This window comes from Apostichopus japonicus, chromosome 16, assembly GCF_037975245.1.
Source record: "Apostichopus japonicus isolate 1M-3 chromosome 16, ASM3797524v1, whole genome shotgun sequence".
In the NCBI taxonomy this organism is placed as follows: domain Eukaryota; kingdom Metazoa; phylum Echinodermata; class Holothuroidea; order Aspidochirotida; family Stichopodidae; genus Apostichopus; species Apostichopus japonicus.
Genome location: NC_092576.1, coordinates 13,372,254 through 13,397,088, shown reverse-complemented (window position 1 = coordinate 13,397,088; position 24,835 = coordinate 13,372,254). Strand labels below are relative to the sequence as shown.

At 39.4% G+C, this 24,835-nt stretch overlaps 2 protein-coding genes across 4 annotated transcripts in view; one reads left to right on the top strand and one right to left on the bottom strand.

Moving 5' to 3' along the window:
* The window catches only part of LOC139981960 (phospholipid scramblase 1-like), a 175,574-nt gene that overhangs the window by 147,057 nt on the left and 3,682 nt on the right, over positions 1 to 24,835 (top strand). For 2 of the 3 annotated variants that reach the window (XM_071994409.1, XM_071994408.1), the window contains exons 2-4: positions 21,001 to 21,102; positions 23,939 to 24,082; positions 24,587 to 24,828. In XM_071994409.1, the coding sequence (XP_071850510.1) occupies positions 21,001 to 21,102; positions 23,939 to 24,082; positions 24,587 to 24,828 (488 nt within the window). The remainder of the gene's footprint in view (positions 1 to 21,000; positions 21,103 to 23,938; positions 24,083 to 24,586; positions 24,829 to 24,835) is intronic. The other variant, XM_071994410.1, reaches the window with a different exon arrangement.
* LOC139981963 (phospholipid scramblase 1-like) lies at positions 8,334 to 14,226 on the bottom strand. The gene is made up of 5 exons (XM_071994417.1): positions 13,890 to 14,226; positions 11,323 to 11,466; positions 10,691 to 10,932; positions 10,248 to 10,362; positions 8,334 to 9,797 (listed from the first exon to the last, which is right to left on the bottom strand). Exons 1-5 carry the CDS (start codon positions 14,007 to 14,009, stop codon positions 9,576 to 9,578), a joined length of 843 nt encoding a protein of 280 aa, XP_071850518.1. The 5' UTR covers positions 14,010 to 14,226; the 3' UTR covers positions 8,334 to 9,575.

Here is a 24,835-nt window from a genome sequence, read left to right as displayed (position 1 = left end):
GTCTGACGATACATGCGCATGTGTGAGGTCCTAAAACATAATAAAAGTGGTTTGTCTTGCTATCCTTGTTTTCAAATTTCATATAAATGGATTCTCGTAGACCCAGCAACCTGGTTTAACATGCTGGCGTTTGACGACTTTTGGCCAAATTTGCGTTAAGCTCGCTATACGAACTCGGATCTGGGCTGTGCCTTATTAGTTAGTTATTTAAATAATTAATAATGGCGTATGAGGAAATGCACCATTTTGTGATATGACTCCCAGGACGGAAAGTCGAAAAAATCACATGCAGTCGTGGCGGATAGCTTCCTTCGCCTATATGTCCGGCAAAATTTTGGGACATCGCTCCTATATACCAGGGGTGGGCAACCTGCGGGCCACATGCGGCCCGCCAGTGATTATTTTTGGCCCGTGAGGTGTCTCAAGAAAAAGAAAAAAATCAATCTATTTTGCATCATCACCAAATGCGAGCTTGCTGCTTAGAATTTATCTGCACTAATGATGCTGTCAGGTTGGTCTATTATCACCATTAATTATCAACTGGACTGTATTGACATTATGGTTTTGTGGATACAGATTAAGTTCGCACACCTATTGAGTGAACTTCCTCAGTTTCAAAGGTATGAAATCAACAGCAGGTCGTTGGTTAGGTGCGGCCCTGTCAATCTTTCACTCCTAAAATCTGGCCCATTCATTCAAAAGGTTGCCCACTCCTGCAATAGGCCTATATCTGAGGCCCTGTGGTGTCGTGCTCATCGGGGCCTGCGGGGCACAGGCCCCCCCCCCCACAACAATTTTGTGAAAGGTGTCATAAAATTTTGTCATAATTTATAAAAAAAAAGTGTTTTCGAAATCGAAAAGTAGACTAAATATTCAATTGCTCTTTGATGGTCGTTGCGGATTTTCCACACACCTCAAAGACGACATATCGGGATTAGTAATGCCATTACCTTTAAATATGTTTGTCCTAAGCTCGCGTTTGATACAGTCTCAATTAACCTGGAAAATAATCACTTCGTTATCGCGCGTTTTACCTTAGGTTTCCCTACTTTCGCTTTTTCTGCCCATGGTTTCAAACGGCATAGCTTTTTATTCACCCAGTCACCACTTCTCACGGGCATGGGCGGTGATCATGGATCAGCCAACACAAAATTGTTTCGATATCTTAAATTTTGGGCGCTTCTGGGAGACGAGGAATTGGTAAACTGAGGAATAAATGGCGATCACTTCCTTCGAGAATATTTCCCAAAATAAAAAATTGCCGGAAATTTTTATCAATTTTAGGGGTGTTACTTACTGCCATTATGCACGGGAAGTGCCGTTTCCTGCAATCTGAGGGGTCCGCCAGAAGAAAAATTTTCTTGTACGCTGAGCGACAACCGATGGTGGCGCTCCGCTTAGATAGTACTTACGGCCGGAATACTCGGATCGATTACGATGCTTCGACAACATCGGTTGGCGCGAAGCGTAAAAGAAAAATTGTGAAAATTTTGGGTTTTTAAAACCCCCAGATGGCCGAAAACGGCACTTCCCGAGTGTTTTATGCTGCGAATACCTAGCCCTAAAATATGGGTCTCAAGCCTGCAATTTCTCAGATTGCACGTAAAAATCTGTAAAAACATTGTAGTTTGTATATTCGATGGTGTTTTAAGAGAGTAGCTCTTACTCGTAGTGTACTCGCAAGAACGTTTTTGAGTGTAGTAAGGGGATGTTGGAGAACTGGCTAAAATGAGGCAAGTCATTGGCCTAAGACGAAGTTGTGTTGCGCTTACCGGTACTCACACTCACAGACGCGGTGGGGGTGACAATGTGGTCTATAGCCAGGGAACGGGCCGAGGGTCCCCCAGCATTTACTAAAATTATAACACCTATATAGTATACGTGTGCATCGGACAGATCGACAAGTATGCATTGAAAAATGGGCAGATGCACGTTTCGGAGCCATAGTAAATATTGGGGGGCTTATCATGCATTTGCCACCTCAACTTTTTCATTGGGGGGCTGAGCCCCCCCCCCCCCCCCCAAGCCACCCCCTCCCCCGGTTCCGCCGCCACTACCTTCGGTACGAAAGTGAAACACTCAGAATGCAGTACAAAGTGTTTGAATCAATGTGCCATTGGTATGCAAGTGAAACACTCAGAATACAATACCAAGTGTTTGAATCACTGTGCCATTGGTATGTAAGTGAAACACTCATAATGCAATACCAAGTGTTTGGTTTGCGGTGGCACAGTCGAAGGGGGTAAGTGAAACAATCATAATGCAATCTGACTACCAAGTGTTTGAATGTGACACACATAATGCAATACACTTCAAGTTCAATAAATGATGGCAGATAAAAATGATGAAGTCTTGGCTGATAATGGTGAAATCTTTTCCATTTGTGTTAACTGGAGGACACAGAAACACTCTGGTGGTTGCTAATCCATCTGTGCAACATATTTAGAGCATGTTCATCCTTCACGATTAGATATTGTGCAGCTCTTTAAGAAAAGCATGACATGTTTGTCAAAGGGTGTTGGGTCTGAATGGGGTATACCAGTGAGCAGGAAATAAGGGTGGTGCCTTATTTGTCCATAAGAGAAATTATGGTTTATTAAGCCCCTATATGTAATATGGTGAAGCTTTAGTAAGCTTATTTCCAAGTACTAATTGTGAGGCAAACCTGGGAGAAGCAAACAAGGGGGTGCCCCCCACCCCCTTTTGAGAAATTTGGGTTTCTAGTTGTGTATTTAAAAATTTGCTCAAGGTCTGGGAAAATGTTGGGGAGACATAATCTGCCCCTGCCCCCCCCCCAACCCCATATTCCCGCACCTTGCATATTGAAATAACCTACTGTAAGACTCTAATCCTTGGGCCTCTAAACCAACTTTAAAGTGGCCATGACACAAAAATTTCAACGTCCAAACTGTTGGGGATCCATCTACGCATGTTCTCTAGAACATATATCAACCATTCTGCCAGTTAAAAACTTGATTTTCCAACATGGCAAGATTTATGTAACAAAGAAAAATATTTGAAAAAGCCAGTCCATTCTGTAAATTTGACGTTGGAATTCGCGGAACTGCCTAAACCGTAATGTGCGTTGTGTTACGGTGACTTACAACCATAGAATCCTTACAACCAATATGTATTGTACTACCCCGATGCTGCTAATGACAATACATCATACATGTGCAGTATGCTGCGTAGTACGTTGAATACGTTAGTAGGCTGGTACTTAGGCCTGCAGTTTTGCAAATCAATTGTCTGAAACTAAATAATATTAAATATTTCATGAAACATGGAAGGTGTAAATTCACAACAACTGTAACTATTACTGTACATTGCAGGACTGCTTGTTATTGTGGACATTGTGGGCTCACGTTAATTCATTTGAACTTTCTTAAAAAAAATAAAATCAATTAGACCGTGCAGATTCATATAGCCTACCGTCAACAACGTTCAATGGTGCTGGGGGCTCCAACAAGACACGGATGGTTGTGCTACCATCATGTGCAGTCCAAAGGATCAGAAGTGATTTTCCAGCCAAAGGTCAGTTCACTGGATTTAAGTTGCCAGGAGAAAACTTGATTGTATTAGTCAGGTGGCTTAGCAACTTTAACGTTACCGGCCGGACACAAATACCAAATTTGGCATGGAGTTTCTTTACGACCTATCTACTGACTTTATCCGTGGAACCCACTTAATCGGCTCCGATTTTTTCAAGATGGCGGCCAAATCCAAGATGGCTGCCAGAAAAAAAGGAAATGTCATATATCTGGCTGTAAAAAACAGAAATGAATCCTGATTAGTATTGAAAATCCAACCACCAGACTGACTTTTAGTCGATGCAGTGTGAAAATTAGACAGATTTACTATCACGTAATATTTTGTGACGTCGAGGGGTGAAGCAAAGTAAAATGCAAAATTTACATTTTCAAAACTCTACCGCTTAAGAACGGCGAATCTGACTTGAATGAAATGTTACCGAATTTTGAAGAATATATAAATATATATGCAAGCATTCATTGACTTTGAAGAAAACATTAACTTGACATTTTCACCTATGGAGGAAGAAAAATCAGCAATTACTGTGTAAACTCAATAGCGACATTCATTTCGTTTCCCTCTTGACGTCAACGGACCCGGATATTTAATTTAGGTAACACAAAAACGAAATGAGTTTGAAACTCAAAATTTAATATTTGGGGTAATAAAATACACTCTTTTCATCTACGTTAGCTTCAAATCAATCCGTTGCACCAACGGGACCTTCAAAAATGTAAGTTCTACGAAGTGAGTCACCAATCTGAGTATACACCCCGAAGGGCGTGTCGCCTTTGGCCGGTTATTGCAAAAGGATCCGGGCCAGAGGTGGCGAAAAAGAAAGCCACCCAAGAACCTAACAAAAAAGGCAAAGGGAAACGAAGGATTCTCAAACGCACTTTCAAAGGACCTTTCAAAGGAGAAAGCGCAGTTTAGATGGAAGGTGGACCAAACCAAGCCTACCGCTCAGGGGTATCTTTTACAGAACGGTCCTTTTGACAAGGTTTGGTTTTCGCTTTCCCCGAATGAAATCAAACACATTCCTCTCCAATCTCACCAAGGCATGATCCGGTGCAGCGACCACAGTACCAGGATACCAAAGGAGAGGAACAATAAAACGATTAACAACTGTAACCTTCCCAGGGAGGAAGAACCACCTCCGACTGAATGTGTCGAGCCTTGTCTCCACCTGATCAGCCTTCTCGGCCCAAGTGGTGGCCTCCGGGGCACCATAACCTAGCCAGATGCCATTTACCCTGATCATGACATCTGACCAAGTAGCATCAAAGGGAGTGATTTGCCGCGTCAACCTCCTTAACGCAGCCTTTTGGTCTTGGACTTGTTGAGTCTGGCATCAGTAGCCTCTTGGAAGGTGGCTAAAACCTTCGATAAAGACTTGAAGGAGGCAAGGTCCGACACAATACAAGTGACGTCATCGGCATATTGCACGCTTGTAACTCTAGCCCCACCCGGTAAGATTGAAGGGTTGAAAACCCAAGCATCTGCCCAGCGAGGTACTGAGCATTTCGCTGAAGAGAACATACAACAACGGGGAGAGGGGACAACCCTGACGGACTCCCCTTCGAACCGGAAGGGACCAGAAGTTAATCCGTTAAAATTGACCATGCTCGAGACGTCCTTATATAGTAACGAGACCCAACGAATAAACACTGAGTTCAATCCGAAGGATTCTAAAGTTCTAAACAGAAAGTCGTGATCTAACATGTCAAAGCTAGGCCTTCTCCTGGTCCAAGGAGACCAGTGCACATGGCAAATCACGAACTTTAACAAACTCGATCATCAACCAGAGGTTATGTTGAATACGCTTGCCTCACACAACACAAGTCTGGAGAGGACCTACAATATCCGGCATCACATCCGCTAAGCGATTTCCTAATGCTTTGGCCAGGATTTTGTAGTCCACAGTTGACAGCGTTATTGGACGCCTATTCGGGTCCAAAGAATCTCCCGACTTTGGGAGGAGAACAATACAATATTTCCAACCCGCTGTGTTAAGCTTATGTAATTCAACTGGAAAGAGGTAGCGAACACGTCTCTCAGGTCCCCACCGAGAACCTCCCAGAAGGTCCTATAGAACTCAGCAGGGAGGCCATCGGGACCGGGGACTTTCCCTTCTTCATCGCTGCTACCGCTGTCCAGAGCTCACCAACGGAGGGATTCGAACCCAAGCTATCATTTTTACTCTGAGGGGCGGGGGGGGGGGGGCTTGTCTATACCAGACAACAAGTCTTCCTGGAGATCCTCGCTAACAGCAGCCCTGGAGTACAGGTTCGAAAAGAACGACCTAAATATCTCAGATGACTAGTGACCTGACTTAGCCTGTGTTGTTCGCAGAATTGACGTTGTGTTTATGAAGGATGTAAAATCGCACAAAATCTCCCAATGAGTTGGTATTCACATCTGGTCGGTTTTCCCTTCAAGTTACCCTATTAAATAGTTGACTCAATGTAATCAGTCTTACATGACATTCGTAACTCCCGTATAATAACGGGCTCTGCGACAGTGTCTTTCCACGGTTGGTCACACCTCAAAGTTCCCAAATAAGTCCTCAGTGGCTTCCTGAGCCAAAGTGACACAATTAGAATACCAGCCATAACATACAGTCAGGGTGCTAGCCCGGTTTCATTTACACGTTTGAGGACGGAAGGTTTGATGGTCCCGATCAGTAAAGGCCACAGGGGATCTGGGGAATGAATATATATGAAATTTCCTTTTTTTCCAGGCGGCCATCTTAGATTCTGGTCGCCATCTTGGAAATGGGTGACCCAAGCAACGTTTCATGACCATCATCTGTTTCAGTGACCCCGGAAACACCTGAATTGACCCCTCATTTGTTCATTTCTGATTTTTACAGCCAGATATATGACATTTCTTTTTTTTCTGGCAGCCATCTTGGATGTTGGCCGCCATCTTGGAAATGGGTTGCGGAAGCAACATGCCATGACCATCATCTGTTTCAGTGAACCCCGAAAACACCTGAATTGAGCCCTCATTTGTTCATCTCCGATTTTTACAGCAAGATATATGACATTTCCTTTTTTTGCTGGTGGCCGTCTTGGACTTTGGCCGCCATCTTGGAAAATCGGAGCCGATAAAGTGGGTTCCACGGATAAAATCAATAGATAGGTTTGAAAAGAAATGCCAAATTTGGTTCTTTTGTCCTGCCGGTAACGTTAATCCTAAAAATTGTTGCTAAGCCACCTGACTATATAGGAAGCCTTGGTTTAGAATTCCCCCCAGAAGCACCTTTTCTATTCTACGATTGTGTTGGATTATTAATGCGTCAGGTTTCCCTCAGTGTTGAAGTTTGCAATTCAAGACTTTTAATTAAATTAAGGATGGAGTGGTCATTTTCCAGACCCCAAATCAACAATGACAAGAAAGGACATATTTTGAAGCATTCGGACACATGTATTGGCGTGAACGTGATGTCATGTAATATGTGCATAGGTGAACGGTGATTGACCTTTTTAGGAACATTTACCTCCCAGACATGTTTGCTTTGTACCTTTAATCTGGCAGCCAAAATATCCATATCTCCAATGATATTTGACAGAAAGTCATGATAAAGACCAATGGAGGCAGCAGAACTCTTGACTGGTTAAACTTTGTTTCTTCAGCAACAGGTGTTTTGTTTTACAATCTGAAACTCAGCAGAACACCATGTAACTGGTGTCCAATTGTTTTAATGGGTGTGATACTGTGTTTCAAGTTGCACGTCAGTGTTGTACGTGTCGTCGTGCGTGGGTAACATTGTTGCATGTGAGTTGCGTTGTGCATTTTTTCTTGTTTTACCCTTTATTCTATTTGCTTCTGGTTTAATCATATTAATTTGTCACAACAACGATTGATGGCGATGGACATGCATCTGTTTTGTAGGCTTTAAGCCAAAGCCTCCATGTTAATTGTTTTCCTTAAACCTTCTTTGATGTCAAAACTAACATCAGTGTAATTTAAGAATGATATTGCCTTTGGAAAGTATAGTTTCAAGCATTCAAGTAAATTGTAGCTAATATCGGTGAATATGTTTTTTGCATGAAATCGAAAAAAAGCATGCATCGGTCGTGAATAGAAGATAGACGTTAAGAGGGCTTATCAGTCATTCAGTATTGGGAACCAGTTCCACTACTTTCGTCTTGCGGAATATCGAAAACTTGAGCACGATTGTCGAGGTGGGTTTTACATCTTTTTCAGACTATTGTTTCACTTTTATGTAACTTGACTTCAGAGGCACAACAAACTATACTTCGGGTGGGAGGGGAGAGTGGAAGAATGGCGTTAGCCTCTCCAGAAATAAAATCATGAATAGGCTTACTGGCCCAGTCCCATCCTCTGGGGAACAAACTGATAGGCTACCAAATAAAAAGTTTTCAGTTCGTAGTTTTAGCAATGGTAACAGGTTGGCATAGGTTAGGAAGTTCAGTTGGTTTCTCAAAAGTATTTAATCAAAACACGCCTTGGTCTGTATTATGATATATATTTTCCTGTTTTTTTTATCTGACATGGAGTAGTTTATCTCCTATTAAGAGTAACAGTAATTTCACTTTCCTAGATATCGGACATGGCGTGTTTTATCCCCTTTGTGAGTAATATTAAATTTTGTTGTGTTTTAGGTATCGGGACATAGATAATTTGATCTCATTTGTTTCGGGTTTATTCTGCATCATTGTTTCCAAAGTTTGCAAAATATAGCAGCCTCCGTTTTACGAACATTTCTCAATGTCTCCTCGTATCTTCTCGAAACGTACATCGCAAGACTCAAAGAAAAGCACGTGAAAGGTAAATTAATTTCCACGATTTTTGTGAACAGCATTACTAAACTTTACAATGAAAACACGGCGCGGTATTGTCCTTTCACCAAAATTTATAGAGAGAAACAAAACTTTAGTTAGTCCTATACATGAAGTTATAAAAGAATGGAATAAAACAATATGAAATAAATTGCCCTATTTACCAAAGGTGTGACGTCATCATCTAGTGAAGTCAAACAAGGTTTTAAACGGGAAACTTAGTTAAATTCATTGATCTTAGGTTCATTGAACGTTAACAATAATGATATATGAAATATGCAAATAAAATTAATACGACTTTATAGATTCGGTGTAATTGCAATGTTGATCTTTACATATAGGCATAAATAAACAGAACACAACATAGAAGTTGAAATTACATCACATAGACATGTTACATAAAATCATCGGGATATTCGTGTATAATTACAATATGTAGGCTTACATTGTTGGTGACATGACACTCTTTAAAAAATGCATACGAAACCTATATTTATGTTGCGGGAAATGTTGGTTGATTCATACGTACGAATCTACAAAGCTGGAATGAAATATAAATTTACTTTTAAACTTGAGATACCGGAGGGTTTCAATCTGAAGGGGCACAAATAATGGAGGGGCAGTAGGTCATGTGATTCGATTTGAAAAGGGGAGGTGGGTGGGGATGATGCATGGGCGTGTAAATCAGAACGTTTACATCAACACAAAATAGATTGTGTGTGCTATTCTTACCATATTTCCACTAGTTGAATATGTTTTAACGAAAGGGCACATATTTAGTATACATTTCTTTTATTCTTAATTTGCAAAATAAAAGGACACTTTATTATTTTTTCAATATAAATTTATATTATTTCAGTAAAGGAACACGCCATAATCTATTGATATAACTACATAACACAATTCATTTATAGAAAAATGTACCGGAAAGAGCACGTTTTGTAATTTTTAAAATAACAGCAACAAAAATGGAGAAAGTGTTGAGTTACAAAACTGGGAGGGCACGTGATCCCCTCTGCCGAAAACTCCACCGCACCTGTTTAAAGATGCCCCCCCCATCCTAAAAAAAAAAAACTAATACGTTGCGTTTTCCTGACTTGCAGTGATCAGTTTAAACGGTTTGCGATAGATTAGTGGATTACAATGTCTTAATATTTGCAGTTGTTATAGAATCATGAACAAATAATTGTCTTTTACGAAAGGTATTTTTTTTTGTTGGCTTGTGTAAACAATTCTTCAACGTCGCTGATTGGTCCCCTGCTGTCTGATCGGCTGTTCTTCGAAGAACATAAAATCAATTAGAAAGAGGGCCCCTATTAATATCGCCTTCGATTTTACTTCTAAGTTCATCTGGAATTGGATACCAAAGTTGTCGGCGTTAGTATACACTTCCTGAACGTTTCCTGCCCATTGCTTGCTGAGTTTACCGAGTTCTTCGTTTTCATCTGAGGAGAGTACCTTTGGAGAGAGATAGAGAAAGAGAAATAGAGGGTAAATTACTTACATAATGAGGCTAGTTGTACATTTAGAGAGGTACAAGACGTGGATTGAAGTTGCAGCGGTGAGGGCGGGGAGGAGGGGAGAGGGGGGGGGGGGTAGAGGAGAGAGTATTTACATTGCCAAAAAAAAGAAAGGATCATGGATCATTTATAAACAATAGCATGCAATTTATCCTACACCATAGGAATTGACGTCATTAACCCTTCAAAGATTATTTAAGAGATCCCGAATATTATAAAAGCTGTATAGTTTTAGAATCATAACTAGCACTCATATCCCCCCAACCCACCTTTTTCCTTGGACTAAGAAATATCAAGATTTTTTTTCCATCCAGTTTAAAGTCCATCCGTCCTTTCATTAGTACTCTTTTTTTTGGGGGGGGGGGGGGGAGGAGGACGGGGTACTTACCTTGAATTCTATGTCACTGTAAATTGACCGACATTTACAGCCTGGTCCTCTTATTTTAATCAAAGTTTCATGATTTTCGTCCAGAACCGCTAAATGATCCCCGCATAAGCTTGGCCTGCGTGCAAAATAATATATATATATATATTTAGTATTTATATATATTTTCCCTCAGTCTGGTGTTCACAATTTCTCACATGCTACATGGATAAATAGTATGAAATTAGTTAATGTATGTATAGCCTGGTATACTTCCTATGGGTATATAAAAGTACGTTAATGTTCTTTTTTTTGGCAGCAGCAGCAGTACAGTAAAATATCACCTTGTACAAATCTTCTGACAACAGCCTTTTCTTGATACAAGACAGTAACAACCTTGAAACGTTTCAACTATTTTTAACGTAATATCAATCTTTCTGTGTAATGTTGAGAGTAAACATATATACCTTTGAACAACATATCCGATAGGGCAGCCAGGCGGGGCCTCTACAGAGGCTTTAGAGGCACATTTTTCGCCATTACAGCATCCAGCACAGCATGCACAACAACAACCCACACAGTACTTGTATTCTCTGGAGACCTTCATGACTTCTTGATTCATGTTATCCATAATGTGTATCACGAAGCCTCTTTTATTACCGCTAAAATGAAGCGCTCCTCTGTATGCCTCCTCGAAGGCGAAAAAAATCTAATGTACATTAACAAAAAAATGGTACAGAGATAAAAACATATATAAATATTTCAACATAAAATCTGATAAGAAGATGTTTTCTTGTCGATTTGTGGGGATAATTTCTGGAGCACCCACCTCTCCCCTACCCCACCCCCTTACGTCGGATCTATATCAGATATGGAGTAGAGGGAATGGTCCAGGATTCTAAAAGGAGCAGGTTTTGTCCCGGGGTCATTATAACCAACCACCAGTTGAAGGGTTGTTGTGTAGGGTTGAAGACTGCGGGGTTGGCGGGAGGTACTTTTTAGGGTAGGGTGTAGGGGGTATGCACCCCACATATCCCTGCACCTGTTTTAAATACCTCCTATAATGAAGTATATACGGTACTGTATAACGTACACGTACCTGTTGACCGAGAATATTTTTCACATGATATTTGTTTGGCGTTCCCAAGTTGGTAAGAACCTCTTCCATATCAACTTGTTGATGGACGAGGACTTGATCGAGTTGGCTGAGATACTCCAGTCCTGGTGGACAACCGATGGCTGCCTATGGAACGACAACGAAGTTATTACATTATCAGTAGTGGCTTCTGTGGAAATAGTTACAATAGTCAAATACAAAAAAAAATGCAGCCATGTTAACAATGGGTATTTCCCCCGAGGACTTGATCGAGTTGACTGAGATACTCCAGTCCTGGTGGACAACCGATGGCTGCCTATGAAACGACAACGAAGTTATTACATTATCAGTAGTGGCTTGGGTGGATATAGTTACAATAGTCAAATAAGCACACATAAAAAAAACGCAGCCTTATTAAAAATGGGTATTTCCCCCCCCCCCCTCTTTCAATGCTAAACAGGAACGAGGAAGTTGATGATCTATAATTCCACGACAAAGTTAGCAAACAAAACATATACAACTCCATTCGAATGGAGGGGTTTGCGTGTCACCTTCCGCGAGACAAGTAATATTTTCGAGGTGAAATGGATTAACTGTTAGGCTATAAACTAGGTCTACACGCAAGGACTTAGGGAAATAACAAGTTATATTTCTTTTTATATCTATTTTAGGGGAGTGGGGAGGTGGAGGGAATAGTTCAACCTACTGACATCAAAATCCGATCCACAGAAGAGAATGAGAGAATCAATATTATATTAATGAAAGTGGATAGCTACTTAGAAAAGTTTTGATACTCTTCATCACAACCAATTGGTCATGTTGATTCTATGATATCAGACATTTGTGCTTTAAGTTTTTACAGTGGGTTTGAAATGTGTCCAAACGATGTTTGTTTCTTTCTCAAAACCCACATGTAGGAATCGAATGCAAACATTCGCCAGTATGCTTGGAATATGTTGAGAGCGTTGTGGTCAAGAGGTTAAGGCATTGGACTTGTGATCTAAGGTTTGCAGGTTCGAGTCCTGGCCAGATCATTACGTTGTGTCCTTGGACAACGCAATGCACTTTAGCTGCATTGCCTCTCTTCGCCCAGGTGTATATATGGGGACCTGTGAGATAAACTGTTAGTTGGACGCTGCTTAGCTGGTTAAGGCAGTGGACTTGTGTTCTAAGGTGTGCAGGTTCGAGCCCTGGCCATATCATTACGTTGTGTCATTGGGAAAGGCACTTCATCTCCATTGCCTCTCTTTCACCCAGGTGTATACATGGGGGCCTGTTAGACTGGGACTGACAGGTGGGCGCTGTTAAGCTGCTGCCATGTGGAGGGCATGTCCCTATGTTTGACAGGTTATCGTTGACCAGGGTAATATTGGTATGCGCCACGAGCACCGTTACCGATGGATATGTCTGCGCTTTAAAAATCCTCAATATTATTAGTATTATAAATAGTATTATTACTGGGAACGAGCCTGTCATGACCGTGAAATGACGTGCCATTTCTAGTGCTACAGATAATCACCTTCTATAGATACGACCCACCTCTAACGTTTGGGACAATTTTCGTCTATCTTGGTTGCCGTTGCTTTTATATCCTGTTTCTGTGCAAATATGCCACAAAGAGGGAGGTCTGTCGGCAGTTTGGGGGAAAAAAACGACAACCTGTACGTCAAGTCACTCAGTCCTCTGCCTCGTCACAACATGCTGTAAGTAAACGCAGCTTAGGCGATGGCTCTGAATACAAAGCCGAATCCGAATGTTACAGAACGACGTTGGTAAACTTTACTAATACGGTGGAAACAGCTATGAACAACATTTCGAAAGAATTCTTTAACAAGAAGATTAAAGCAGAATTTGGCCATGCAGTAGAAGATTTGAGAAAATCTTTTGAAAACTGAAAAGGGAAAACGATTTATTAAAGGAGCGTTCCTCACTATTGAGCAACGGGTTGAGAAATTAGAAGAAGAAAAGAGGTTACGTGACTCCATGATCAATAAACAGGAACGTTTTTTCCACGACGTTATATTATTATTATCATTATAACTTCTGGCAAAGTATTTTATTTACCTTTGCAGAATTAACAAAAGCGTTCCAAATTGAAGTTAGTTCACGAGTTTCTTGTTCCAAGACAGTATCATTCTGTTGGATCCGGTAATTAAGAGGTTAGGCTATAAATTAAGTGCACGTGTAAATTTCATATGAAACTAATTGGAGCCCATAAACTACAAGTTGGTATGTGGTGGTGGTGTATGGGTAATTCGCGCGCTCCCGAACTTCCGTTCTACTGTGATGGTATACACACATGTGTAGTTAAACTAGTAGACGCTGTAATAGCCGTGTTTGAAAGTTTCAACCACTTGTAACCACTATTTTCAAACGTAACTTTATCTAAGTATGCAAAATCCTTAAAAAACAAACGGCTTAATTGATATATTGTATACAGGCGAAGACAATATTACATTACGAGGTCCATTCAAGACTGATTCTCAGCCATCGATAGGAATGGTACAGTACAGAACTTAACGCATGGGCGAAAGCATACTTTTTTTTGGTTGAAATCATAAATAACTTACGGGAGGTCGATCCATCCAAGATAAAGCCGCACCAGGGACTTGAAGGGTCGGTAGGGCCAAACCAGGGGGTGACGTCACCGCTGTTATACCTGTCATACCAAACTGTGGAGTATTCGCCATGGTCGGGATCTATATAGTTAATGTTGAACAATGCAATTCAAACAGGATCGATAAGGTCAAGAGTCCACGGAGCTTTAATATGCCAGTTGTATTTGTGCTAGTGATATTGTCTAGATTACCTCTAGTTCTGTCCGCTCAGATCATGCTTCAAAGCAATCGCAGTGACAATACAAACAGTTCTTAACCTGGTTGTTTATCAAACCAGGCAGAAGGGAAAGAAAAAAAGAAAAAAAAGGGAGAATACGGATATAGACGTAAACCTGCACAGCCTACTCAAAACATAGTACTTCCTTCCTTATTGCGATATTAATGTATGTACCAGACGTGTTTGATGTGTATAAGAGTATGTATATTTATTGTTTTCTCTTCCAAGTCACTTGTCATCAAAAACAATTTAGACTACACGTTATGCCAATGAAAATAAAACAACAATTCCATACAATTCCTGTAAACAGACCGATTCATTATTTAAGGGACTTCACTATCTAGAAAGAAGCGGCTACAACAGTTATGTGCTGGAAGGTCGGCTAACCAGCAGTGTTACATAAAGTTGACTGAACACATTCGCCTGTTTAAAGACTTAGGACGGGTTACGACGATATTCGTGCCTAGGCCTACTTTATCGCCGGTGTGACAGTACAGAGTGTCCCCTGTACAAAGTGTCCGCTGGGACACTCTGTACCAGCGCATTTAGTCCAGTTGGACATTATCTGCTGAAAATTGTGTCCCCTCTTCACAGCAAACATAGTCCGGCCGGACAAAATGTCCTGGAACAAAATTTCCGCAAATGCTTCACAGTATATTTTGTCACGCTTAAAATGTTGGCAATTCGCCATTCAAAAGGCAACTATTCATTATATCAATTATTAAAACAGATGTATACATAGTTTGATGTTACAGGTAATATATGATACGTTGTACGTTGCTACAAAACAAAAAATAGAAAAAAAAGAAGAAAAATTAACAATTCTTTCATACTCTTTCAAAGATGTTATCATGTTTTTGTTTTGATTGCTGCTATATTATCTTCCGTATATTTTGCATGTTGTATTCGGCCACTATATTGCGTTCATAGTCAGAGGGAGGGAGCGATCGCATCAACCTAAATTCCTCCCCAACAGGGGCGGGTACGGGATAGGGCAGGCAACAGCTACAACAACAAAATAATTTCTGAGGTAAAAGATAAGGAACTTCAAAGAATAATCCAGGTCAAAATTATGTTTTGATATGTTAAAGAGGAACATAATTTAAGCATTCTGGTGAAGTTTCTTTTCAATTCCTATCGTTTTTGAGATAATGAGAGTTGAAGTTACCACCTTACGTAACAAAAGTGTACTTGGAGTAAACAGGTGTGACGTCATTGTTTATGTTCATTGTTTATGTTCCTCATTCAAATATCAAAACACATTTTTGACCTCAACTCTTTAAAGGAGTTCCACCTTCATTGTTGCCGTAGTTTTTTTTAGACACAGTGGGTAAGATTTGGCAATTATGGTTTTTGTACTTTATCGGTCTACGAGAGTTGCCTAGCCAACATGAAACTTCATCTTTGCAAAAAGCTCATTTTAGGACGGTAACCTAGGGTCTTTTTCAATTTACATCCTAATATACAACAATTAAGTATTAAACACTCAGGCCAATATACATCATTTTAAGTGCAATGTCGGGGGGAGGGGGGTTGGGATGGTAAGTTATCGGTTTGTGCCCTGGGGAGGGGTCTTGTTAAGTCCGTAACCTATATGTGATGAGCTCCAAAATATTTTTGTTTGCTGATAACAATCCTGAGGTAGGTGGAAGACACTTCCCTGTCCTTTAAAATGTCATAACTGCCCTCTCCGTACGAGCCTAAAACCTATTACTTGACTTTCATGACCACTTTATTGTTTACTTTTTACATTTCCTTATTTTTCTCACTCAACCATCGAGTCAAGGTTTTCTCCTCTCAAAAAGGTGGAGGGGCCAGCCCCCGCCCCCTCCCTGAACGCTAAACCGTGTTGTAATGGCCATGCGTGAAGCAAATATTCATTTGTATAGACAAATGACATTTGAACTCGGGCAATTCCAGTGATAAAGGCTCGTTCTTTCTAAATATGACATTTTTTTTAATGGGCAACAATTGGTTAAAATTAGAACAGATATATGAATAAGACTTCAGGCTCTACATCCCCATAAAGAAATGGCACGGTGTCTTGTCCTAACAATAGCAATGCTTTTTGAAAAGGACAGCAATACTTGTATTCTATCAACAATGTCAGCCACTAGCTCCCTCCCCCATCAACACCACTTCCGATTCATTTATCATCAATTTATAGCCATTACGTTCAGTTTGTTTGGAAACACGTTATCCTCTTCAAAAGAGCTGCAAACATCAAATACACAAAACGAAGCCCAAACAACGTAAAGAAAAAACAAATTGAACAGAGCAGGTTTCAATATTGTGGATCTATCGTCTCATTTATGTTTCTCACACTTTAAATACGTCATTCTTATAGAGATAAGTTTTTGCAAAGGAAGTTAATGAAGTAAAGATCAAAACAGGAAATTGGATGATAGTCACAAACATAATATTCTGAATCTATATCAGCCTGGGCATAGAGTGTAAAAGTGATTATGCATGAGATAATTCATGAGGAAATTTAACTGGAATAATGACTCTCCCTTTTCTAGCTCCGAGGCGACTTATAATTATCTTATGATAAACGATGCTTTCTAGTACACCCTTCAACTAGGGAGGTATTACTTAACTAGAATGAGATACTACTGCAACTCTGCTTCCAAAAATATGTACCTGAAACTCTTTAATCCACATTAAGAACATTCTCTTGGGAGTTTGGTAAAGACCTCAATAAAACCATGCAGAATTTTGACTTTAGAATTTCCCCCTGAACTGCTTACCACACCCGGATAATATTTAAACAGAAGGATTACCTATACAATGCGTTAATGTGCAACTTGATACCGACAAAAGTTTCATCTTTATTGTAAGTTACAAAGAAAATGGCTGATTCTAATGTATCCAACGGGTTTGTCATTACGATTTATACAGGATTTCATAACACGAATACAGAGTTACAACAGGAAGCAGACTATGTTCAGTTATATGTTATTTATGAGAGGTTATCTTGGACACAATTTCCAGAACCAAGAACCACGCCTTCTCATTTGTTCTTTAATGAAGTAATGAGGTGATAAAGAATTTCAGATCGCGTCAAAATGCAAACTATATGGATTTCCACCGAACGACTGGCAGTATTAAGTCAATGGCCTGTCCTTGCATAAATGTGTAGTAGCCTACGAAACTTCCTCTCATAATATGTTAAAGTGAAAGCGTCTGCAACTAGTTAATTGCAAAGAAAATCGTTTACACATGTCTTCTGAGTCGTCTGTTAACTTCATACATAATCCCTCCATTGGTGGTCAGAGATGAGAATATCTGTTCAACCGAATCTGTGCAAAATAAAAGTTGAAAGCAATATTATGAATAGTGAATGCCACACTGTAAGTCATACATAAAAAGGTTGAAAAGGTGTATGTTTTAGCTCCAATACAAAAAATAATTAACATTCACCATGTTGGTTGAGTGTAGACTACTAGTGTATACTCTAAACTATACTCAGGGATTGAGTTAATAAGATGATATTTTATTGTCACACCTACATGTTTATGGGCTTACTGACTCAACAATTCTTATTAATTATTAGTCATAATTTTGGTGGCGTAATATCACAAACTGAAATGTTTTAACCATACGAGCCAATACAACATTTGTGATATATTTACTCAATTAAATATCAGACATTTATCAAGCTACAGTAATCCAGGATGTACCATAAGTTTGATGCCTTTTTGTGCTCAGTTGATTTATGTGTGCAATGTCTGATTGTTTAATGACAATCAAACATTAATTGCCCTGAATCATGATCCATGGGGATCCAAAACACCCTCTGCCTGTATGACCGAAATCCAAAAACAAATAATACTAGCTAACCATTACAGTCAAATGTTCTAATTGACATCATTTTGCATCAGGAGATCTAAACAAATGCCCTTTCATGCCAAAAACAAGGTAACCCTTCCCCAGGTTTCAGAAAATACCCCCCACCAATTCACACACATAAACATATTTACCAATTTTCCTCAAGGGACCTAACAGAGAATTGGTAGCAAAACACTGTTGATACATTATCACTCTTATCATGTTGAAGTTCCTGTCAAAATAGCCAAGTAGTAGTAAGTACCCACTTTCTAAACAGAAAGATCCATGTGGTTACAATATCAAACTGTCCAACATTTTTTGAAAAGCAACATACAATGGGTGATGTCTAGCTGTGAAATGTGGTCCTGATTATTTACTCATCATTTGTTTGATTAAATAAACACCAACTTGAAAAGAAAGAAGACAGCATTACGGTTCGAATTTCAAAAACATTTACAATTGCAGGCTTTGTCTTGACTGTTGTTCTATTTTCATTGCTTCATTCTGTACACAGGTGTAGATAACAAAATAGTGGGATATCTGATCGAAACAGTGTCTTGGTTGATTAAGGCCAATTATAATTACTAAGCATACATGAAACTATACTGTACCGCATTTAAAATCGCTTAAACCACTAAACCAGAAAAGTGATACGGCATTTTCCAACTTATGTGCCTATGTGGATGGTTGCTCTGCAGTAATGCCAAAGTGTGGCTTAAAGTTATGCTGTATTGACCCTAAATATGCCAGATTTTCACTTTGGTCAACAGTTTATTTTTCTATGTTTATTACAACCCTGGAGGAAATTTACTTCATTTTAACATTCAATCATCTTGTGTCTTCATTTAGAATGCGTGAGCACATTTGAAGGGTTAATACCTCCAGGAAAACTTCTACCATTTAGAGTGGCCAGAATTTAGGGCCTTTACAGAAAACCTTTAAACTTGTACATGTTTAATTTGTGCAGACAGAGTAACTTTAACTAAACTTGAAGTTTACTGCATGTTTGTGGACAACCTGTACAATTAGAACAGCTTGAGACTTACCTGTTTCCATAATCCAGTTACAGGAATGCTGTGGAGACTTTTTTGTATAGGTCTACAGGACAATGACGCTCTGACCTCCTGGTACATCTCGCAACGTTGAACATACCTTACTACGTCCACGTTGATAGTTTTCCAACAGAATCTAGACATAATATATTGTTTGGTTTTCTATGCTAACATAAGCACCTTCAAAAGAGATAAGAAAATTCATGATCAAGGAGATATCATGATTGTTTGCCTCCCCCCCCCCCCAAATAATAACAAATAAAACTTTGCTGCAGAATTGGTAGGTTTAGCTGAAGTGCCACTAAAATTTAATTACAACTCTGTATCAGTGTTTGAAATGGAATATTCCCATTATTGTTTGTATTGCATGGCTACTATTAGGTCTAGGTGTTTATTAAATTTCTACTGCAGTGAGGTTTGGCATGTAAAGAATATGGCACACCTAAAAAAAGTACTATCAGGCCTTCTATCTTACCAAACAAAATTAAAGAATACCAAAGTTGTCGGTGGTTAGTATACGCTTCCTTAACGTATTACAAGACGTGGTCTCTCTGGTACACATTTCGCTTTTCTGTAAGTGAATTGTGTTATTTGGTTATTTCAAATGAGAAATGTTCCTTCACTGAAATAATATAAACTTATATGACAAAAATAAAGTGCCCCGAAGTTGCAAATTTAAGAATAATAATGTATACTTAAAATGTGCCCTCGCGTCAATTTGTTATCTTCAAATATTGGAATTTTTGGTAAGAATAGCAGACAGGATCAATTTTGTGTTGAGGTATAACTATCTGATTCTGTCTGGTATAGCTGCGAACGGATTCTTGTAAAACTACAAACAGACTGCCTTAACCATACGGTGACCCATTAATATCAGGTTTGCCGTTTACTGGGAAAGCCGTTACTAATTAGATACAGTATATATAACAGCGCATGCGTATAACATGGCTGTCACCATTCGGTTCCTTATTTTTACGAGCGTGAGTTTCCCCGTAGAGTACTAAGCCGCATGAGCATTGTTTTCTTATTGCATATGTATAGTCAGCCAGTTGCGACAAATTCCTAACGCTAATACCTCTCTCAACTGTCCGTCCGCGTCATGCTTTAAGCATTCGTATTGGCAGTATGAACGGTTCCCAACCTTTATCTGATTATATTGCTTGTACCTCTATAAACTGTCCGCCTAATTCATGCTTCAAAGCACTCGTATTGACAGTACAGGCAGTTCCTAACTGTTATCTGATAGAACATGATATTTATACTGCTCATACGGACACGATATGGGTGCTCTGCAGCGGACATACAGTGCAACTGGGCGGCAGTGTAGTATAGGCCTAAGCAAAAATATCGTAGTAACCGTTCTCAGTTCTTAAAACAAGCTGATTGTGTTCAGTCAACTATAGGTTACACTATTGATTAGCTCACCTTCCAGCTGAGAACTGTTGCAATGCCTTTGTGATAGATCCTTCCTGAAAATGAAGTAGAACTATTTATCGGAATTATATGGTAATATTGTTTTCATTGGCAAAACGTGTAGTCTAAAGTTGTTTTAATAAATTTATGACATTGTGACATTGGAAGTGAAAGGAATTAACATACTCTTATACACACCATACATGTCTGGTGCATACATTAATATTGTAATGAGGAAGGAAGTACTATGCTTTGAGTAGGCTGTGCATGTTCACACTTATATCCGTTTTCCCCCTTCTTATGTTTTCTTTCGCTTCTTCCTGATTTACTAAAAAAATAAAAAGGTAAGGAACTGTTTCCTACTGTCACTACGAGTGCTTTGAAGCATGATGTTAGCGGACAGAACTAGAGGTATCCTATACAATATCAGTCTAGCACAAACACAACTGGCATATTAAAGCTTCGTGGACTCTTGAACTTATCGATCCTGTTTGAATTGCATTGTTCAACATTAACTATATAGATCCCGACCATGGCGAATACTCCACAGTTTGGTATGACAGGCATAACAGCGGTGACGTCACCTCCTGGTTTGGCCCTACCGACCCTTCAAGTCCCTGGTGCGGCTTTATCTTGGATGGAAAAACCTCCCGTAAGTTATTTATGATTTCAACCCAAAAAGTATGCTTTCGCCCATGTGTTAAGTTTTGTACTGTATCATCCCTATCGATGGCTGAGAATCAGTCATGAATGGGCCTCGTAATGTGATATTGTCTTCGTCTATATACACTATATCTTTTTAGCCATTTCTTTATTTAAGGATTTTATATAGATACAGTTACGTTTAAAAATAGTCGTTACAAGTGGTTGAAACTTTCAAACACGGCTATTACAGCGTCTACTAGATTAACTACACATGTGTGTATACCATCACAGTAGAACGGAAGTTCGGGAGCGCGCGAATTACCCATACACAACCAACACATACGAACTTGTATTATATGGGCTCCAATTAGTTTCATATAAAATTCACATGTGCACTTAATTTATAGTCTAACCTCTTGATTACCGGATCCAACATAATGATACTGTCTTGGAACAAGAAGCTCGTGAACTAACTTCAATTTGGAACGCTTTTGTTAATTCTGCAAGGTAAATAAAATACTTTGCCAGAAGTTATAATGATAATAATGATAATAATAATAATATTGCGTCGTGGAAAAACATTCCTGTATTATTGATCATGGAGTCATGTAACCCCATTCCTCTTTAATTTCTCAACCCGTTGCTCAATAGTGGGGTATCGCTACCTTAATTAATCGTTTTCCCTTTTTTAGTTATTCAAAAGATTTTCTCAAATCTTCTACTGCATGGCCAAATTCTGCTTTTATCTTCTTGTCAATGAATTCTTTCGAAATGTTGTTCATAGCTGTTTCCACGGTTTTAGTAAAGTTTACCGACATAGTTCTGTAATATTCGGATTCGGCTTCGTATTCGGAGTCATCGCCTAAGCTGCGTTTACGTACAGCATGTTGTGACGAGGCAGAGGATTGAGTGACTTGACCTACAAGTTGTCGTTCTTTTTTTCCCCAAACTGCCGACTGACCTCTCTCTTGGTGGCATATTTGCACAGAGACAGGATATAAAAGCAATGGCAACCAAGATAGACGAAAATTGTCCCAACAATTAGAGGTGGATCGTATCTAGAAGGAGATTATCTGTAGCACTAAATAAGTACGTTCTTACACGGTCATGACAGGCTCTTTCCCAATAATAATAATAATAATAATAATAATAATAATAATAATAATTTCTCCCTATATTATATCTTTCGGATGTATCAATGATGAATTAAACCCGATAAATTTCTTAATTTTCAATGCCAAATATTATATTTTCTCTTGTAAGGTACAGAACAAGATTCCGACAGCTGAGGAATTTTCAGTAAAATTTCGATTTCAATTATCAGTTGAAAAGTTTCTTCTGCAAAAAGAGAAAAAGGAGCATAAATTGATTAAGTTCGATAATTGTTTTGAAAATGTTTAGGAGCATGTATTGTATTGGAGTATTATAATTTGATACAAAGGTGCTGCGACACTGTGCTGTTTTATATTGTGTTGAGAAGAGAAATAAAATACGGATGGAAAAAAAAAAAAAAAAAAAATAATAATAATGATAATTATAATTATACTGAGGATTTTTAAAGCGCGGACATATCCATCGGTAATGGTGCTCATGGCGCATACCAATATTACCCTGGTCAACGATAACCTGTCAAACATAGAGGCAATCCCTTAACATGGCAACAGCTAAACAGCGCCACACTGACAGTTCCCGCCTCACAGGTTCCCATATATACACCTGGATGAAAGAGAGGCAATGGAGATAAAGTCCCTTGCCCAAGGACACAACATAATGATCTGGGCTGGGACTCGAACCTGCACACCTTAGAACACAAGTCCACTGCCTTAACCAGCTAAGCAGCGTCCAACTAACAGTTTATCTCACAGGTCCCCATATATGCACCTGGGTGAAGAGAGGCAATGCAGATAAAGTGCATTGCCCAAGGACACAACATAATGATCTGGGCTGGGACTCGAACCTGCACACCTTAGAACACAAGTCCACTGCCTTAACCAGCTAAGCAGCGTCCAAATAACAGTTTATCTCACAGGTCCCCATATATACACCTGGGTGAAGAGAGGCAATGCAGGTAAAGTGCATTGCCTTGCCCAAGGACAGGATGTAATGATCTGGCCAGGACTCGAACCTGCAAACCTTAGATCACAAGTCCAATGCCTTAACCTCTTGATCACAACGCTCTAAACATATTCCAATCATACTGGTGAATGTTTGCATTCGATTCCTACATGTGGGTTATGAGAAAGAAACAAACATCGTTTGGACACATTTCAAACCCACTGTAAAAACTTAAAGCACACTAGAAGTAGCTATCCACTTTCATTAATATAATATTGATTCACTCATTCTCTTCTGTGATTTTGATGTCGGTAGGTTGCACTATTCCCTCCACCTGTACACTCCCCTGAAATAGATATTAAAAGAAATACAACTTGTTACTTCCCTTCTTGGTGGCATATTTGCACAGAAACAGGAAAAAAAGCAATGGCAACCAAGATAGACGAAAATTGTCCCAACAATTACAACTTGTCCCAACAAATACAACTTGTTACTTCTCTAAGTCCTTGCGTGCCGACCTAGTTTATAGCCTAAAAGTTAATCCATTTCACCTCGAAAATATTACTTGTCTCGCGGAAGGTGACACGCAAACCCCTCCATTCGAATGGAGTTTGTCGTGGAAGTTTAGATCATCAACTTCCTCGTTTCCTGTTTAGTATTGAAAGAGGTAAAAAAAGGGGAAATACCCATTGTTCATATGTCTGCGTTTTTTTTTTGTATTTGACTGTTGTAACTATTTCCACCATAGCCAATACTGATAATGCAATAACTTCGTTGTCGTTTCATAGGCAGCCATCGGTTGTCCACCAGGACTGGAGTATCTCAGCCAACTCGATCAAGTCCTTGTCCATCAACAAGTTGATATGCAAGAGGTTCTTACCAACTTGGAAACGGCAAACAAATATCATGTGAAAAATATTCTCGGTCAACAGGTACGTGTACGTTATACAGTACCGTATATACTTCATCTTAGGAGGTATTCAATACAGGTGCAGGGGTATGTGGGGTGCATACCCTCTCCATCCTACTCTACACAATACCCTCCCCGCCCACACCCTAGTCTTCAACCATACATTACAATCTAACGAAAGATCGTTATGAGCACAATTCTGTGTAGACCAGTTTATTTAAACTTAATTTATTGGCTAATATTCCTCAGAAGATATAGATCCGACGTACATGTTTTTTTTTGGGGGGGGGGGTGAGGGAGAGGTTGGGGCTCCTGAAAATATACCTACTTATCGACATCTTCCTATAAGATTTTGTTACCTAATAAGATTATTTTGTGTGTTGGATGTTGAAAAAGCAGTAGTGGAACTACCTGTCTCGCGAAAATAATTTAACGTACTGTGTAACATTTACTTTATTTTTTAATATCATATGTTGATATATAAATATATTTATCTCTATACCATTTTTTTCTTAATTTAAATTAGATTTTTTTCGCCGTCGAGGAGTTACACAGAGGCTATATTCAAATCAGCGGTAAAAAAAGAGGTTTCGTGATGCACATTATGGATAATATGAATCAAGAAGTCATGAAGGTCACCAGAGAATATAAATGGTGTGTGGGTTGTTGTTGTGCATGCTGTGCTGGATGCTGTAATGGCGAAAAATGTGCCTCTAAAGCCTCTGTAGAGGCCCCGCCTGGCTGCACTATCGGATATGTTGTTCAAAGGTATATA

What these genes read in the sequence shown, in the direction of transcription:
- LOC139981963 (XM_071994417.1), bottom strand. Translation starts at nt 14,009, where the DNA reads ATGGCGAATACTCCACAGTTTGGTATGACAGGTATAACAGCGGTGACG. An exon ending in CTTGGATGGATCGACCTCCC is followed by an intron (nt 11,467 to 13,889) that starts GTAAGTTATTTA and finishes GTCGTTCCATAG; the next exon opens with GCAGCCATCGGTTGTCCACC. An exon ending in ATCGGATATGTTGTTCAAAG is followed by an intron (nt 10,363 to 10,690) that starts GTATATATGTTT and finishes TTTTGCACGCAG; the next exon opens with GCCAAGCTTATGCGGGGATC.